At 57.7% G+C, this 17,516-nt stretch overlaps 1 protein-coding gene across 1 annotated transcript; it reads right to left on the minus strand.

Moving 5' to 3' along the window:
* Positions 1 to 5: 5 nt before the first annotated feature.
* On the minus strand, positions 6 to 17,510 carry ANKRD52 (ankyrin repeat domain 52). Its single transcript, XM_034643716.1, has 28 exons — positions 17,378 to 17,510; positions 16,974 to 17,057; positions 16,416 to 16,494; positions 16,143 to 16,213; positions 14,886 to 15,086; positions 14,235 to 14,322; positions 13,746 to 13,888; positions 13,236 to 13,448; positions 12,885 to 12,963; positions 12,458 to 12,572; positions 12,199 to 12,281; positions 11,994 to 12,111; positions 11,728 to 11,796; positions 11,409 to 11,549; positions 11,252 to 11,332; positions 9,742 to 9,853; positions 9,467 to 9,538; positions 9,015 to 9,216; positions 8,657 to 8,744; positions 8,462 to 8,579; positions 7,640 to 7,859; positions 7,362 to 7,449; positions 7,171 to 7,254; positions 6,918 to 7,063; positions 6,617 to 6,699; positions 6,334 to 6,416; positions 6,059 to 6,150; positions 6 to 5,620 (listed from the first exon to the last, which is right to left on the minus strand). The coding sequence occupies exons 1-28, from the start codon at positions 17,402 to 17,404 to the stop codon at positions 5,370 to 5,372; spliced, it is 3,231 nt and encodes a 1,076-aa protein (XP_034499607.1). The 5' UTR covers positions 17,405 to 17,510; the 3' UTR covers positions 6 to 5,369.
* Positions 17,511 to 17,516: the final 6 nt, after the last annotated feature.

Raw genomic sequence — 17,516 nt, forward strand, 5'->3', positions numbered from 1 at the left:
GCCAGTAGGAGCAATAGGATTTTAATAAACAGAACCCATCCCAAAGCCATGACTACGACAGTTGTACTTGCACCAAAACAGCATAGAAAACCAGGGTGTGGCGGGAGGAGGGCTCAAAGCAGGTGGGGGAGGGCATGAGCAGGGGCCTGGAGGGTGCAGGGTGCATCCATCTGCAGGGAGAGCATTGTGCTTTAGCCCAGGGAGGAGGGGGAGGGGTGGGGCAAATGCACCGCAAGGTCCCCACTTTTTCCTGCTGCCCTCAGCACCCTGGGGATACAGGCATCTGGGCAGGTGTGCCCTTTATTGCTGCCCACCAGCATTAAACACCCCCGACCCCAACGCTAGCACCACAGGTGGGTCCGAGGCAGGGAGAAGGGCGGGAACGGGAGAATTGCTTAGAGAAAGATTCAACTAGAATCCAGTGAATTGTGCTCAGTTCTCTTTACTTCCTACAACCGAGTACATGGGTCACAGGGTGGAGGGGGCAACTGGACATGAAACATGCCCCCCGGTGCCCCCAACACACCCCTGCACACAGGATGGTGGTGTCTGCAGCATCACAGGTCATGCAGGGCACAGGGAAGGGGAGGTTCACACACACGGAGACGCCCACAGCGGGTACCAGACAGAGAACACCCCTGAATATACACAGCTGTACACAGGGAACCCCCAGGTCCCCAACCCAACCCTCTCCCCTGTCTTGCCGTCCCCCAGGCAGGAGGAACTGTATTGCTTTGAGAGAGCCACCCTGGGGGCTGCTCTGCCAGGCACCCCCCCCCCATTTTGGCACATCTGCAAGACACGTGGCAGCGAGAGTAGGCACCCTCCCTCCCAGGCTTCTGTGGCTTGGAGTTGAGGAAGGGGGTAGGAGACTTTGTCCTCCATCTTGCCCCTAGCCCCTCCCAAACCCCTACCAAACCCACTCCAGCCAGAACCCACCCCCACCCCTCAAACACACACATACAAAGCTGAGCTATCCAGGAATACAGAGGAACAAGGAGATTGTCCGGGACAGGAGCGGAGGCAGTCGGGGGAGAAAGGACTGGAAGCAGAGACCCCACCCTGGTGTGGGGGTAAGACTGGCACAACAGCTACTTTAGTGCAATTGGAGAGGGTGCCCAGAGTGAGGGATGGAGATGGGAGGGGAAGGCTCTCCCCAACTTCCCTGGGGGGCAAAGCCAGGCTCCCCCAGGGAAAGGGCCTAGCAGGAGCGAGCGAGGGCCAAGGGCGGATGCTCTCGTCACCCGCCACCCTCTGCCCTCCCAAATGCAGTGACAGTGTCCCTCTCACACCTAAGTGGGCAACAGCAGCCTCGGAGTCAGTACCTTCAAGTAATTCATAGAACAGACCCTCCCCACCCCAGCTTCCTCCCATCTCTGGGATTTGGTCGCTTCTCTAGGGTTGGGTTGGGAGGAGGGGGTCCCCAAGTCAGGCCCTTCCCTCTCTACCTCCCTCTTCCCAGACCACTGGGCTTGGTCCTCAAAGATTCCTTGCCTCCGCCCTTGCCAACCTGGGTCAAGGCCGCGGAGGGCTGGAGCCACCACAATTAGAGGGGAAGGGGCTGCTTTGCTCCTTATCCCTCCTTCTTAAAAGGTAGGGTTCAAACTAGGCGGGATGGGGCCCCATACTGGTTTGCCCCAGGAGGAGGGCTTCTGGGCTAGGGTCTGTAAGGCTATTTTCCTTTGCGGTGGGAAGGGGAGGTGGGGATGAACACGGGGTGTGGGGAGACGGGGAGAAATGGCGGAGAGGGAAGGAGGAAGGGGCCTCCCTGCTGGAGCGCAGTCACGGAGTCATTCAGACGAAGAAACACTCCTGTGCACAAGATACAGAGTGGGCCTGCTCCCAGCCCCTCCAGCCAGGCCCCACCCTCACCTCTCGGGGTCCCTTCCAAGACCCCAGAGGAGGTTCCGGGGGTACAGCTGCAGAACCGTTCGCTCTGGCCCCACACCCCCCACCCCACCCCTAGCCTTTCCTCCCCTTCTAGGTCCGGGGAGTAAGAAGGTGCTCGGGTGGGCAGACAGCGGTGGAAACAGTATTGAGTTTTCCTTTGGTTACATATTGAAGGCAAAGGTGAGCTGGACTTACAGTCAAACGGATAGGGATGAGGAAGGAAGAGGGGCCATGCTGGGGTTGGAGAAGGAGGCGGCCCTCCTCAGCCCCTCCACCCCAAGGAACACATGTCTAAGTGGGGTGGCAGTCCCTCAGTCTCCTCTCTCCCACCCCCCACAGCACCAAACAGAAGGAGAAGCCCCCTCCCCCAGGGGCTGCTCCCCACCCCAACCTGGGCTGTACATTCAGTGGTTTTCAGCAGTCCTATGGCTCAGGGGACCACAGTGGGGGAGGTGGCCCGTCAGTCTCGGTTGGACAGTGGCAGTGACCCGGGTCTGTTGGCCCATCCTGGGACCCACAGTTTGTGCCATTTGTTTTTCTGAACGATAGTACACAACCCTACCAAAGCCACCGCCCAATAAGAAACATCTCCCCCAAAATCAGAAACTAAAAACTGGCTCTTTTCAACTCGCCCTCTGATTCACAAGCCTGTTTCCCTGTCTCCTATGTAGCCCTCGCTCTGTCTCCTTTGCTGGGACCTGGGGCTGCTCCCAGGGTCCTCACTTAAAAATAGGCCTTTTCTCAAAAGTGCTTATTACTTGAAGCAAGTGCTTTAGAGCTGCGGTGGGGAGAGGGGGAGGGAAGAGGGAGGGCGAAGGGAAGGAGGTGTTTCCTCCCCACCCTACCCCCTTAAGATTGGGGGGCATTCTGCCTGTTTTACTTCTCCACACCCGTTTAAGTCAAAGAGGTTTAAAAAAAAAATCTTAACATTAAAATAAATATGCAGTGGCCATGAGAATGGTCAAAACACTTCAAAAAACACTAGGGGCTGGGGAGCCCGGGGTGGGGTGTGGGATTTCCTTTGGCATAAGGAGAGGAGGCTGCTTGTCCTCCACGCCTCCTCACAGCCACACGACGAGGGGCAGAGGACTCCCCACGACCTGCCCCAGCACTGCTGACGGTGTGCTGAAGGGGCAGCAGGGGAACAGGCAGCCTCCAGAAATCTCATCTAGCAAGACAATGGGGCTCCTGACAAATACTCAGTTTCTTCCTGTCATCGCCAAACATTGATAAAGGAGAACATGACTGATACCCCGAGAGTCTTCTCTGGAGGACCCATCTCTCTGCTCCCCCTGCCCCCCTCCCCCCCCCCCCCCNATTCCCAGCACCAAAATGGGAGGGAGGGGGTGGAATGGGAAGATTTCAGGAGAGAGAGTTGAAGTTAGGGGCAAGCTTTGCAGAACCAGCAGGGTTGGGGGTGGGGGGCTGCAGCCCTTAAGAGAGGTCACATTGATTGTCGTATAGGGGAGGACAGGGTGTGAAGGGAGATGGGCAAGAGGGGCGTTGCAAGGCCCTTTGGCTTTGAAAACAAAACTAAAAACTAAAAGCTGCACAATCCTTCTCACCAATAATGGTCATTTGGATGCTTTGAAATGGTTTAGGAACTGAGGGTTGGGGGAAGCAAGACACAAAAAGAGGGGATAAAAAGAGACCATGACAAAAAGAATAAGGACTTGGACAAACACCCCAGGCTTCAGGGAACCAGCATGAGGTATGGTTAAGGGTATCTGTTAGGGAGGGAGGGGTCCCTGGGATGCCCCCCTTTCCCCTCAGCCCCCCCCTTGGCGAGGGCGGCAAGACTTTCAGGGGACACAACTGAAAAGTGGGTGAGGTCGTGAAAAAAGCAAGCGTGGATGGGGGAAGGAGACTGAGGGATCCCCCAGGGGAGACCCTGTACTGTGTAAACGAAGCCTGTCCAGTTCTCAGGGGACAATACTGATGGCAGCCAAACTGGGCAAGGATGCACTGTGGGGGTGGAGGGGGCATGACCTCTATTCAAGTTCTGTGTCTTGGCCCCTGGCTGAGGTATTGAGTGTGAGGAAGGGAACACTGGGCTATGGGAGTGGGTCCAACTGTCCAGGAGGCTTAGCTGGGAGATGGATGGACAGGGCGTTGGAAGGGACCAGGGCCAAATTCAATGCTACATTTAGAGAGAAAACTGCCCCCTCCTCACTCCGGCCCAGTTTGGCTTTTGGGGTGCGACTTTTAGGAATCTTCTCAGTGCAGCCCCTAGCTCAATCCCATTTCTCCCTGTGGCCGGGAGGGCAGGGACTGAGCCTCAGCGTGTGTTCGTCGCTCCCTAGATCAGAGCTTCAGCCTCACACCGGAGGGGAAGCTGGGGTCCCGAGTAGCCGCGGTCCCTAGTCTGCCCTGCCCCTCCCACCATCTTTGGCTTCAGATCAGGAGTGACTGGGGGCGGTGGGTACTCTTGGACATAACGGAAGGTGGGGGCACAGAGGGACTAAGGGTTTGGGGGGCACAGGAGGAAGAACATGGTCCTTCCCTCCCCACGCATGCAAACACATGCCTGAAACACACAGGACATACTAGGGCTGTGGTGTTGAAATGGGCAGGAAATTAATTTGTTTCTTCCCCTAAAGGATAAAATGCTTACTTAAAAATTCATGACAAGCCTCAAAGTTAAGGGAGAGGGGAGCCAGGGAGGGAATGGCCACAGGCTCTGCCCTCCCAAAAGAAGTTAAAAGAAAGAAGCAAGGTTAAAGTGCGTGGTTAGGGGCCAGGCCAGGAGTGGAAGGGAGTCAGGGAGGAGCAGGCTGTGGGGGCAGAACCAGCCCTTGATTTGCATATGAGGAGCCGGGGAGAGTGCAGGATTGGGGCCCAGGTACAGTAGTTGCTGCTTCAAGTGTTTTGCATTTGAACTTTAGGGGTGATGGGGTACAGAAGTGGGGGAAAAGCTCCAGGCCCCAGTGCTAAATACCCTCCCCCTTCATCCACTAGCTGCCCCTGAAGGGGGAGGGGGACACCCCCAGAGTGCTCACACAGTACCAGAAATTAAGGCTTCTCACTGCTGCGGGGATGGAGGGGCCAGCCGAGCAGGGAGGCAGTGATGGGTATGGAAGAAGAGGAGGGATCTGCCTGGCAGTAGGGGCAGGGGGAGGGGGACACAGAGAGGAGAGACAGAGGGAAAGGTGGGGGGAGCTGGCAGCAGAAAGGGGGAACTGAGAGATGGGGTAAAAGAGAGGGTAGCCAGGCATTTAGCAATCATTTGGGGACACTTGGCAGAAGGGGTTGCCCTGGGGGTGCCAAGGGCCTGGGGTGCTCCCTGTCGGTCCCAGATCCCTGCCAGGCCAGGATGGTGTGGCAAAGGGGTGAGCAGCTGCTCCCCAGTGCTTCCCCCCCCTCTGTCCCCCCCCACCCAGTCGTGTTCTCCTTTAAAGTGCCCTAAATGTATAGACTTTCTCTAAATAAATAGAATAAGATATCAAGCCACCGGCAGGGGGAGGGACACTGAAGGGGGGCTACTCCGAGTAGCAGCCGTCTAACCCGATGGCGCCATGCCGCTCCTGGCTGTAGGGGCAGGAGGCCCCGTGGGGCAGGGCGCCGCAGCCACCCACCGTCTTGGCTGCTGCGATGCCGCAGTTCTTGAGCAGGCTGAAGCTGAAGGGACTGACGGCGTCCTTGGGTGGGAAAGGCTTCATGGTGGAGAGGATCAAGGCCAGGCAGTCGGCCACATCTTTGTTGGGGGCGCAGGCCAGCGCTGGGGTGTGACCTGCAAGACAGAGGGGGCACTGAGGCACGGGGTCCTGCATCCCCGGGGCCCCACCCGCCTCCCCGGGCCCCGAGCTCTAATCTGCGGAGGGGAGCCGAGGCAGGCAAGCAGCTAGTACCACCGGAATTCAAGGCTGACAAGGGCCGGGGGGGGGGTAGTCTGACGGGCAGATTGTCACAGTGTGGGTAAAGGGCGGAGGACAGGGGACACAAGGCTGGGCGGCTGAGGTGTGTCGGAAGTCTTCCCAAGGGCCCTGCTGCCTCCACCAGTTCTGTCAGACTGCCCTCACAAACTCTAGCGTATGGTATTGGGTCCCTGCTCTGAAGAGTTCCCCTGGGAAAAAAAGCCCCAGTTTGTAGCAAGGTTAAGAAGTCACCTCCTGAAGACTGTCCCTGACCCCAAACCTGGGAGAGGTGGGGGGCTCTGGACCCCACCCACCTTCTTCATCCACAGCCAGCACTGTGGCCCCACGACTCAGCAGGGCCTGCACCACAGAAGCTAGACCGTTCCGGGCAGCAATGTGGAGTGGCCTTGAAAGAAAGGAAACAGGAGCAAGAAGTCCACGGGGTACCACGCTGCCCTTCCACAGCCAGCCGGAACGGCACGAGTGCTGAACAAATCCTGCGAGTTCCAGAGAACCCCTGGAAGGAGGGGGGCTCCTTCTTCACCCGCCTGCCTCCCCCGGCCAGGAGCCCCCGTCCCCAGGCACTCACATCTGCAGCGCACTGTTGGTAGCATTGATAAGGCCAAGGTCTTGGGTTTCTGCCAGGATCATGAGGGCACACTTCTCATGGCCCTGGGGGAAAGGGACAGAGGTGGAGGGGAAGCAGACAGGCTGCAGAGCGGGAGCCGGGCAGACTGGCGGGAGGACAAGGAGCTATACAGGCTGGACAACCCTGATGGCCGCTCCAGGCCGCTCTCCAGCCGCGCCGACCCACCCCCCTCATCAAGCCCTGCCCCGGATGCGGCCCTTGCCACCACCGATCCGGGCCGTACCTTGCTACAAGCCAAGTGGAGGGCAGTGTTCTTGTTCTCATCCAGCACAGTAAGGTCTGCCTTCCCCCGATACAGCAGAAACTCTGCAAGAGAAAGGGGGCAGAGGACTGACGCCTTCCCCCGAGCGGCAGCCCTCGCGGCTCCTGGCCCTCCCGGTTGCGTCCACTTCGCATGCCATCTGCAGAGGCTGAAATACCCAAAGGCATGCCTCCTGCTTCCTGAGCCCCGCCACAGACAGGGCCGCCCCATCCTGCAGAAGCCCCAGGGGAGCTCCTCCCTTCCACACACGGCCCCTACACACCCACAGCAGCGGTCTGGCCGTTCTCGGCCGCCGTCATGAGCGCGGTGCGGCCAGTGTGGTCAGTGGCGTTCACCTCGGCTTGATGCTGCAGCAGCATCCGGAGCCCAGATATATTGTCCGCGAAGGCAGCGGCGTGAAGAGGGGTCCTGCGGGGGGCGGGGCGGTCAGGGCAGGGAAAAGGGAAGGCTCGTTCGCCTGAGCAGAAAGAGGCCAGAGGCGATCGAGGCTTCTCCCGAAGACTTCCGCTACTCACCGTCCTTTGGCATCTCGGCTGTTCACAATCTTGGCACCCAGAGCTCCCAGCAGCATCTCTGTGGTGCTGTCCTGGTTATTAATTCTGGGGGAAGAGGAAGGGTCAGCAGGAGGGATGAGGGAAATAGAATGCCTGTCCTAAGCCCCGGTCACAGACCCTCGAGCAGGGCTAAGGCGCAGGAAGGGACTTACACTGCACAGTGCAAAGGAGTGAAGGGGTTTCCCTCCAGGTATGAAAACGGGCTATGTTCAAGTAGCAACTCCAGACAGTCTTCATGTCCTGAGCAGGAGAAAGCAAGAGCGGCGGGGTGGAGAGGGATGATGGCCACCTCTGCCCAGTGCCATCTCCGGACGCCCCATGGCCAGATCCGGCTTACCCCGGGTCCCACGGGGCCTCGGTCTCTGTCCCGGTCTGCCCTGCCCCACGCCGCTCCCCCGCTCCCGTGCCCGCCGCGGCCCCGGGCCCGCACCAGTGTAGGAGGCCCAGTGCATGGGCGAGTATCCGCTGTAATCCACGCCGGCATCCAGGGGGTCTGTGGAGAGGGCAGCCTGCAGCAGGGTCCGCAGCACCGCGGTGTGGCCACAGGCGGAGGCCAGGTGAATGGGGGTGCGGCCCTTGAAGTCTCGGCACAGCACAAATGCGTCGTGGTCCAGCAGGGCAGCCAGGCAGTCCTCACAGCCAGTCACTGCCTGTGGGCGACGTGATGGTGTGAGGGAGGGTGACGGGCCCCTCCCTGTCTGAAAGCCAGTCACCAGAGCTCGCCCCGGAATAAGAGCCACTTCCAGGGCAACAAGCCTTGTCTTTACGACGACGACTCTAAATGTTAGGACTCAGCATCTCCTTCCTCCCTCCTCTCTATGCCAACAGACAACCAGGATGGCAAGAGTTAATTCTGGCACTCTGGAGTAAGGGACAAATGGCAGAGTATGAGGACTTAGGGATCGAAGCATCCCCTGGGATGAGGAGGAGACAGCTTTAGGCCAGCTGATCGTGGAGAAGGCCTGAGATAGTGGCATCATTAGCCAGTGGGCCAGGACCAGAGTCTGGGTATCCTGGAGCAGAGTGTGGGCAGTGAGCATGCGGCTGTATGAGATTACAGAGCAAGGGAATCAGGGAGATCCGCTCCGGACGTCAGATACTCATCCTGGAGCAAACACAGTAAGGCCCAGCAAGACCCTGGGCACAAAATACCTGCCCACCTGTTAGACAATCTGCTGTCCTACTGCTGATGGGTCCTGTGCTCCCATGTCCAGCCCTGTCTGTGAGCAGCCCCACCCAGGAGGTCACTCACCCCACGGTGGAGGGCGGTGCGGCCCCGGAGGTCAGCAGCATCAGCCGTGGATCCTTTCTCTAGCAGCAGATGGACACAATCCACGTGGCCATTCATGATGGCCAGCATCAGTGGGGTTCTACAGAGGGGGGCAGGAGAAAGGTGAGGGCCTGCAGGGATAGGAAAAGCTGCATCCTGCCCCTGGCCCACACTCACTGTCCATAGGCATCCATGACATCTGTGATGTCAGCTCGTTCCCCACTGTCGATCAGCAAGTGCAGGGAATCAGTGTGGCCAGAGGCAGCTAGGAGAAAGGGTCTGTGTCAGGGCACGGTCAAGGGCAAGGAGGCAGCCCGGCCAAGCATAAAGGACTCAAGGGTGGAGATTACGGGAAGACCTGGGGGGCAGGCCAAAGTCTTGGGAGATAGGAAGCCATGAATCAGGACTTGAAGTTTCCACTCTCCTTGCCCTGCTCCACTCCCAGCCCTAACCCCATTCAGGAGGGCTCACAGGGGGACCAGTCTCCGAGGCCCGGTGCGGCAAGGGGAGGGAAGAGCCTGGAGGGCGTGCTAACCAGCAGCGTGCAGGGGTGTCCACTTGCGTTTGCGCTCCTTGATGAGTGCAGAGGCGCCATGGGCCGTAAGCACCTCCACACACTCAGTAGAGCCTCGCTCGGTGGCCAGGAAGAGCGCGGTCCGGCCCTTGTGGTCCCTTACATCCAGATTCACCAGCGTCTCAGCCAGTGTCTTCAGGGCTTCACAGTGACCGTTGTAGGCCTGGGGGGGCGGGGTAGGCAACTGCTGGGTACAGCTCGGGACACCGCCCCCACTCTGCTCTTGGGCCCCATGGGGAAACTCCAGGTAGCAGTCCTCCCCACGAGCTTCTCGGGCCCCTTGGGCTCTCAACCTGGACCACGCCCACCCTCCCCAGACCACAGCCTCCTTGCCACATGCCCACAGGAAGGCAGAAGCCAGGACAGATTCCCAAGTGCTCACGCCTGTGAGGGGGAAAGGACTAGGGACTCACAGCTAAGTGCAAAGGGCTGACTGGAATGGTGCTCTCCACATCCTCCAGGCAGTTAAAGGACATTTCTAAGAGCTGCAATGGACAGGAAAGTAGGGACTGAGGTTCTCAAACTCCTAAAATGTTATCCACCCCCCCACACCCAGTAATCCCCTAAGCCCCCAGAGCTAGAGACCACATCTGAGTCAACCACCCCTTGGCTTCAGAATCCACAAACACAAAGGTGGCTGTGCGCCCTGCTCCTGCTCCCTCTGCTTCAGGCCAGACCCCACACGTACCAGTTCGAGGTTCTGTCTGTTGCCGTAGGCGGCTGCATAGTGCACAGCTGTGTAGCCCTGCCTGTCCCGCAGGGAGGGATCTGCACCGTTATCCAGTAAGAACTCCAGACAGCTGGGGAACACGGGCAGACTGTGAGGCAGGGACAGGCCCAGCTGGGGAGGACCCGGTTGTGGAAAGAGCAGAGGAGAGGGGCAAGGGAGCCCCTCCAGGCCTAGCTGGCCAACACCCATCCTATGCTCTACATAGGCTAACTCCGGCCCATTCAACCCCAGCTCCAGACCCGCCACCTCCTTCACATCAGCCCTGCACTACTCTGGCTTCAATGCCTTCCTTGATCCTTGGAACGCTCTCCTAGAGAACCCAGAATACAATTACCAGCTATCAGTATGCTGATCAACACTTCCCGCCCACTTCTAGACAAGCCGAGCCCTGTCTCGACTGCCCTTCCCTTCCAACCCATCCGAAGAAGTCCTGCTCATCCCAAACTCGCTCTCAGCCTCCTCTCCTCTGTGAGGCCTTCCCCAACCCTCCCAGTGAGGTGCTCTGTACTCCCTTGGCACCCTTCTCAGTCGGGTCAGCTTAGAAGTACTAGCTGTAGTAACAATAGTTAGCACTTACTACGTGTCAAGCACTGTTTTGAGCACTTCGTGTGTACGAAATCACTCAGTCCACATCATGACCCTATGGGACTAGCTTATTCCTACCATGGTTAAGGAAATCGAGGCACAGAGAGGTTAAGTTGTCAAAGGTCACACAGTTGAGGTTCTTGGATTTTAAGTATCCTTCTTAAAAAAAAAAACAACCCTTTCATTTCAGAACACTTGTAGATTTATAGAAAGACTGTGAAAACAGTCTAGAGTTCCCACGTACTCTGCACCATTCTCCCTATCGCTAACATCTTACATTAGAATGCATAAGTGTCCCTTCATTCCCAACAGATTATCAGTTTTCAAAGGGCAGAAATTTGAGGGGTTTTTTGTTTTTGTTTTTTTTTTTAGAGAGAGGGAGGTGGGAAGGCAGCAGGAGAGGCAGAGAGAGATTCTCAAGCAGCCTCCAAGCCCAGTGCAGAGCCTGACGCCAGGCTGCATCTAACGACCCTGAGATCCTGACCTGAGCGAAATCAAGAGTCTGATGCTTAACTGACTGAGCCACCCAGATGCCCCGAGGGTAACTCATCTTTTATCCCTGGTACCTAGCACAGTACTTAGTTCCTAATAAGTAAATCCTCACTTAATTCTTACAGAATAGATAAACGATTTGGCATGTTTAGCTATTCTGACTCTCTCAAGAAGACCATCTGCTCCCTGAGGAAGGAACTAGGTCTCACGCTTTTGCTTTTACCCACAATACTTTGTCCAGGACTAAGCTCGGAGTGCTCCCAACGCACTGCAGGCGGGCATTGCGAGCAGCGCAAGTGAGGGGGCAGGATTTGGAGGGGGCAGGAGAGCGGCAGGGCCAGAGCTGACACTGCTGGGAAAGAGCGTCCCGGGGCTGTGCTCAGCTACTCACAAGAAGGCCTCCTTCCTGCGGGACTCCTTCAGCGACTCATCCTCTTCGGCATCGTGGCTGGAAGATGAGTGGGGTTCCGCTCTGGAGTACAGACAGTGAAGTCGGGAGAGGCTCAGGGAGGTGAGCAGGGCTGAGAAGGCCAAAGCGGGGCTCTCACCTCCTGTAAGTGTCAGAGGCAGCGGCGTAGTGCAGGGGAGAGCAGCCTTTACAGTCGGCCTCGTTGACGCCTGCGCCGGCCGTCACCAGTGTGACTGCACACTGGTAGCTGCCATTGGCGGCCGCGTAGTGCAGTGGGGTCCTGCGGCAAAGGAGGGGAAGGAGGATGGTGCGAGAGCCAAGGACAGACGCACAGCAAGCAGAGAGCAGCCCGACGCTGCTCTGTACACCCTCCTCACTCAGTCTCCAAGCCCCTCCCACGCCCTCCGCCGGCTCTCCTCCCCGGCGTTCCCCACGTCTGCTCCTGCACATCGACACACCTTCCAAATTTGTCTCTCCTCCTCAAGTCAGCTCCACTGCTCAACAGCAAATTAAGACATTCAACGTTCCTAAAAGGAAAGAGGACAAGGGCTAAGAGAGTGAGAGCCTCAAGGAGCAGCCACAGGCACAGGGAGGGGCTGAGGAAGGACGGCGCTGGACGGCCCTTTCTGCTGTGAAGCTGGGGAGAGATCTGGGCAGCAGAGAAGGGCCCACACCCTTGCCCAGATCTCCTCTCAGTGCCTGGGAGAGAGAGAAGAGAACTCACCCTCCGGAAGCAGCAGCATGAAGACAGGTGCGACCAAGGTTGTCAGGCGTGTTGATGTCAAACCCAGCTGAAAGCACGTGCTCATTGCTGAGTGAAGATACAATGCTGTACAGCTGACCTGCAGACCCAGAACAGCCACAGATCCCATCTGAGGGCGCCGGGCAGAGTGGGGAGAGGGCCAACCCCCCACCCAGTCAGCACATACCTGAGGAAAGAAGCTTACGGCAACAGTCAGAGAATCCAAAGAGAACAGCTAAGTGCAGAGGGAACATGTCATGAATGCCGCGCCTGGGGAGAAGTTGAGACTCTCAGTCCTTAGATCCAGGAGAGACCAGGTGTAGACCTCTTTTCTGTGCCCCCCACCCCCCACCAGCCCAGGAGACTGCGAGGTGGTGCGAGCTTCCTTTGGGCAAGCTTCTTTGTGCCTCCACGTTTGGCGGGAGGGCCGAGGGGCCCTGACTCACCGGGCGGTATCCGCGCCATTGGTCATGAGGGTGCTGATGAGCAGCTCGTGTCCGTAGCGAGCAGCCACGTGCAGTGGCGTGTTCCCAAATTTGTCGGCACAATCAATCTCGCTGCCTGAGAGGGGATACGCACAAACTCAGGCCGACCTTCGGCTCCAGACTGCTCCCACTAGCCAGCTACCTCGTGAGTGCTGGTTACGTGCCACGTCCCAGGCTAAGCCTGCCCCATGTGTTACGTTGTTTGTAAGTCTTAGGGGACGGGGCATACAGACCAGGGCCATTTCCACAGGTGCCTTGCTCAGAGCTATAGGTGCCCACCCTGACGGGAAGGTGGTGTGGGAGGTGGAATAAGGAAACGAAGCGGTTTCTAGGGATGAGTTCTCTGGGGGAGAAGGAGAAGAGGGCACAAAGTCTCCCGAGTCCGTACCATTCTGGATGAGGATCTGGGAGCGGGTGAAACGACCATGGATAGCAGCCATGTGCAGAGGACTTTTCCCTTCCTTGCTCTGTGAAAATACAGCAATTTTTTTTTCAATGCAAGTCATTGAGAAGGCCCTATTCCCCTTTCAAAAAGACACATCTCTGAGGATGGACTGGTCCTGTGAACATCTGCTCAGCCCACACTCTCCTGGGTCCCTGGCAAGGTCTGAACAACCCAGGAGGCAAGTGGGCGATTCCCCAAAGTTATCCAGAGGGGAAGATATGGTCAGGACCCCCAGAGCCAAGTTCCTCTCCCAGGACTCCCAGAGCCAGGCTGCGGCCTCATCCCTTCAGGCACCTGGTAGTTGACATCAGCCCCATTATTGACCAACAGCTCCAAGCAGAGAGCGCCATTGGTGGAGACTGCAGCCACATGCAGTGGCGTGAAGCCCTTGTCATTCGGCTGGTTGACATTGGCTCCCGCATTGACCAGCTCGATAGCCACAGCATCCTGGCCCAGGTAGCAGGCGATGTGCAAAGCTGTGTTTCCAAAAGCGTTGGGCTCGTCGATCTGGATTTCCAGGGGTGCAGGTAAGGAGACAGGGAGGTATCAGTTTAAATAAAATGGACGCCGGCACAGATAGCCTAGAGAATCCCAGAATTCCAAAAACCACCCAAGACACCTCAGGATCCTGACTCAATAAACTGAGCCTATTCCTTATGGCAAGCGCCATTCGTCACATCCCACCGTAGCCTGCCGACCTCCCCAAACCACTCCCACAATCCCAGCACCCTCACGTCTCCGCACACGGGCTCTGACCTGCACCTCCCTGCCCTTAGTGCCAGCCCCCATGCTCGGCACCCTGACCTCAGCCCCCATCCGGAGCAGGTACTTCACCACTTCGATCTGGCCGCTGGCAGCAGCTGTGTGGAGCAGCCCATAGCCCTTGCGGTCCTTGCAGCCCAGGTCCGCTCCCCGTGCCACCAGCAGCTTCAGGACCTCCAAATGCCCTAGGAAGAAAGAGACGGCTCTCAAGGGGGTGGAGGGTGAACTAAGACCCCCAGTGCCTCTCTCCAAAGGCTGCGACCCCCATCCCAGCTTCAGAAATCCTAAATGTCAAATTCCTCCTCTTGGGACGCCTGGGTGGCTCAGTCGTTAAGCATCTGCCTTCGGCTCAGGTCATGATCCCAGGGTCCTGGTATTGAGCCCCACGTCGGGCTCCCTGGTCAGCAGGAAGCCTACTTCTCCCTCTCCCACTCCCCCTGCTTGTGTTCCCTCTCTCGCTGTGTCTCTGTTAAATAAATAAAATCTTAAAAAAAAAAAAAATTCCTCCTCTTTCCACGAACGCTTCCTCACCTAGAAAAGCCGCCCAGTGCAGAGGCTGCCGTTCCTTTCTGTCGCAGACATTCAGGCTGGCCCCCTTGTTCAGGAGCAGGCTCACCGTCTGTATCAGGGCATGAAAAACACCTGTTCAGAGCCACGCTCGTGCTCTCACTGTCCCTAAGGGCAGAGGCCTCAGCTCCGGAAAAGGCTGAGGCAGCCAAATGTCTTTGTTCTTAAACAGACAATCTGGAGAACTAGAGGGAAGAGAGGAAGCAGATACTAAGAAGGAGATCCCATACAGGTCTGGAAGTTTGAGGGAAACTCAAGGGAGTCTCCTGATATGATCTGGTGGTTCTTGAATTCTTTTGAAAAATCTTCTAAAACATTTTGAAAAACACGGACACTCGCTTCAGAAGAAGGCATGCAGGCACACATTTTCCCCGTAACTTCAGAGTTTACCTTGGACTTCAAGTCCAAGTCAAGTATTTCAATCTAACCCAATCATTCATTTGGTGCTTGAGCCCAACTGTCTATATAGTCACCCAGGTTGCTTCTCTCCAGACCTGATGGCCCAGAAGCAGAGGAAGGTGAGTGGGGTGGGGCGGAGTGGGGTTGGGTGGGGATGAGAGGGAAGGGGAGGGGAGGAACAGGAGTAGGCTGGGTATGGGTCGGAGCAGTCCTCACCTCTAGATGCCCACTATGCACCGCGTGGTGCAGGGCACTGCGCCCACTCCTGTCAGCCACGTTGAGGCTACTCAACAGGGGTGCCAGGGCCTCAGCACACTTCGTGGCCCGGTTGGCGGCAGCCACATGCAATGGTGTCTGCCACAGCTTGTCCCGGGCGTTCACATCTGCTGAATGTGCCAGCAGCAGTCCCAGCACCTTCTGTTAAGGAGCAGGGGATAAGACAGAAGAGAGAGGGGAAGCAGGAGGTGAAACAAATAGCGGAGGGAAGAACAGGTCAGCATGGCCCATGTGGCCCCATCCCCTCAGCCCCCCAGCACAGAGTCTCCTCTTATTTTTCCAACATACACAGCTGCTCAATGCCTACTTTCCATCTTCTGGATCTTCTTAGAGTTTAAAATCTTCCCTACCTTGGTGAGGAAAGCATGGTCCCTTCTTCTTCCTCAAGCCACCTCCCCAACCCAGACCCTGAAAATCTTCACCCACACATGCAGCCACGACCAAGCAAATTCATATATATAGAGGATCCCAATCGCTCACTACTTTTCACTAGGAAAAATACACACTCCTGCTACCTTAATGCCCCGAATACCCTCCTTCAGTCCTTCCATAGGCACCAAAATCATTTCCACCATTACCTCAGTAATCAAACAGATGCTGGTTCCTCTCTAAAACTCAGGCTAAAAGGCTACTCCTAATCACAGCCCACCCCATTCTCATGGTCTTAGTCCCTCCCCCTGGTGGTCCGAGCCAGGGAACTGACCATCGAACCAAGAGAGAGGTCTCCTTAGCCCCCTTCCCTCAACCCCCGCCCACCCCCGCTCAGGTTGATGGACCCAACTGATGAGGCATGTGTGACCTCTGGCTGTCAACTTTCATGCTGCTTGAGGGGCAGGGACGCAACAGATCACTACCCTCAATCCCTCCATCACAAGGTAAGAAATCTCAGTGCCCAGAGGGGGATCAGGCTCCAAGGAGGCCCCCCAGGAAGGGATGAGTCACTCAGGCCTGGCAGCAGGGCCCCCTGCCGTCTGCCAGCCCAGTGTTAAGCTCTCCCCTGACGTCACATCAGCTGGCAACACTCAGCCCCCCCTTACCAGCCAGTTCTAGGGGTAGGAGGGAGGGGCCAAGGTCTAGTCTCCTGACCTAGGGGTAGACCAGCTTGTACGCAGACAGCTGAGGCTCTCCAATCCTTAACTTCCACCTTTAACCAACTCATCCTCTTTGAAAGGGTGAAAGGACAGAGGAGGCCGATACCTCATTTCGGGAAGCAGCAGCACGATGAAGAGGGGTCAGCCACAGTGTGTCCTTAGCATTGACATTAGCACCTGTGGGGATATAATTTCCTCTTTTGGTGGGAGGTGGACAGCAAGGAAGGAAGCCAGTAATCAGGCTAAGGAATATGGACAGAGATGAAGCCTCTCCCGGACCAAGTACCAGAGAAAATTCTTGGATATAGGAAAAAAAAAAAAAAGGCTCTTCCCTCAGGTCCCCTCCTAGGTGCCACACCTTCCAGCTCCCCACTTTCACCTGACATCAGTAGCAACTGGAGGATGGGGACATCGCCTACGTAGGCAGCAGCATGCAATGGGGTCCGCCTCTCTTGGTCCTGGGAAGGCAGAAAAGAGCAGCAGCTGTGGCGGTCGGGGAACTATAAAGGACCCTAGCCCAACTCTTAGAGCTCCAGGCCTTTCCCCACCTCTTCCCATAGGTTCTGCAGCCTTCTACGTGTCTGTCCTAGGTCAAAACAAGCACCTAGGGAGGGTGGAGTCAGGGAGTCAGGGAGTCAGGGGGTCAGGGCCAAGGGGCTGTGAGGCAGTTTCCTTCTTCCAGGAGGGGTGGGGGCGCTGCAGACACTGATGGTTCGGAAGAGAACACCGTTTCTGGGCATCCTCAGCTCCACTGGTCTATGCTTCAAGCCTGACCTGCTCTCCATCTCCAAATGTAGAGCAGGCGCCCATCCCTGGGTAGAAAGAGCTGCAGCCTCATCCGAGCCAAGGAGCCACGGAGCCGCCCCACTGGTTGGGAGGGGTCCAGAACACCAGGGCCCAGATTACTGACTCCCCATCCTCCCTGATCCCAACTCACCAGTACATTAATGTTCTCCTTCTGCGAGAGGAGGGAACGCACTTCCTCCACATCTCGGCTAAAGATGGCCTGGACCAGGGGCGGCTGCAGGAAGAACCGGCGTTCAGAGAGCGGGCCGGAGCGGAACCGGGAGTGGGGGGCGGGGGGGGACACCTGGTTTGATGAGGGGCGTCGCTGGAGGGGCTCCGCTCTGGGGTTCTGGCTGCAGGGGACTCCCGCGGCATGTTGGCCGGTCGCCAGGCCCCCAAGGACACCGGCTCGGTTGAGGGGAGCACGGCGTGGGGCGGGGCGGGAGCCGCGGGAGCCCCGGGCTCGGGCCCAGCCTAGGCCGCACATCCCCGGGCTCGCGTGGCGGCGGCCCCGGACCCTGGAAGGAGGAAGCGGGCAAGGACAGGAGGGCTGACCTGGTCCGTGATGCTGAGGATCCCCATGGCCCGGCCCGGGCTCCGTCCGCATCGAGCTCCCGGCGGCGGCGGCGGCGGCTCCACCGGGGACACGGGGCGGCCCAGGCGGCGGCTGCGGCGGCGGCTGCGGGGAGAGCGC

The sequence above is a fragment of the Ailuropoda melanoleuca genome, chromosome 15 (assembly GCF_002007445.2).
Source record: "Ailuropoda melanoleuca isolate Jingjing chromosome 15, ASM200744v2, whole genome shotgun sequence".
Lineage (NCBI taxonomy): Eukaryota > Metazoa > Chordata > Mammalia > Carnivora > Ursidae > Ailuropoda > Ailuropoda melanoleuca.

Bases quoted from the DNA above. Each gene is read 5' to 3' on its own strand.
- ANKRD52 (XM_034643716.1), bottom strand. From the start codon at position 17,404: ATGGGGATCCTCAGCATCACGGACCAG. The intron at 13,889-14,234 runs GTGAGGAAGCGT...CTTTCTTCCTAG, and splicing joins GCACTGGGCGGCTTTTCTAG to GGCATTTGGAGGTCCTGAAG. The intron at 9,539-9,741 runs GTACGTGTGGGG...TGTCCATTGCAG, and splicing joins ACAGACAGAACCTCGAACTG to CTCTTAGAAATGTCCTTTAA.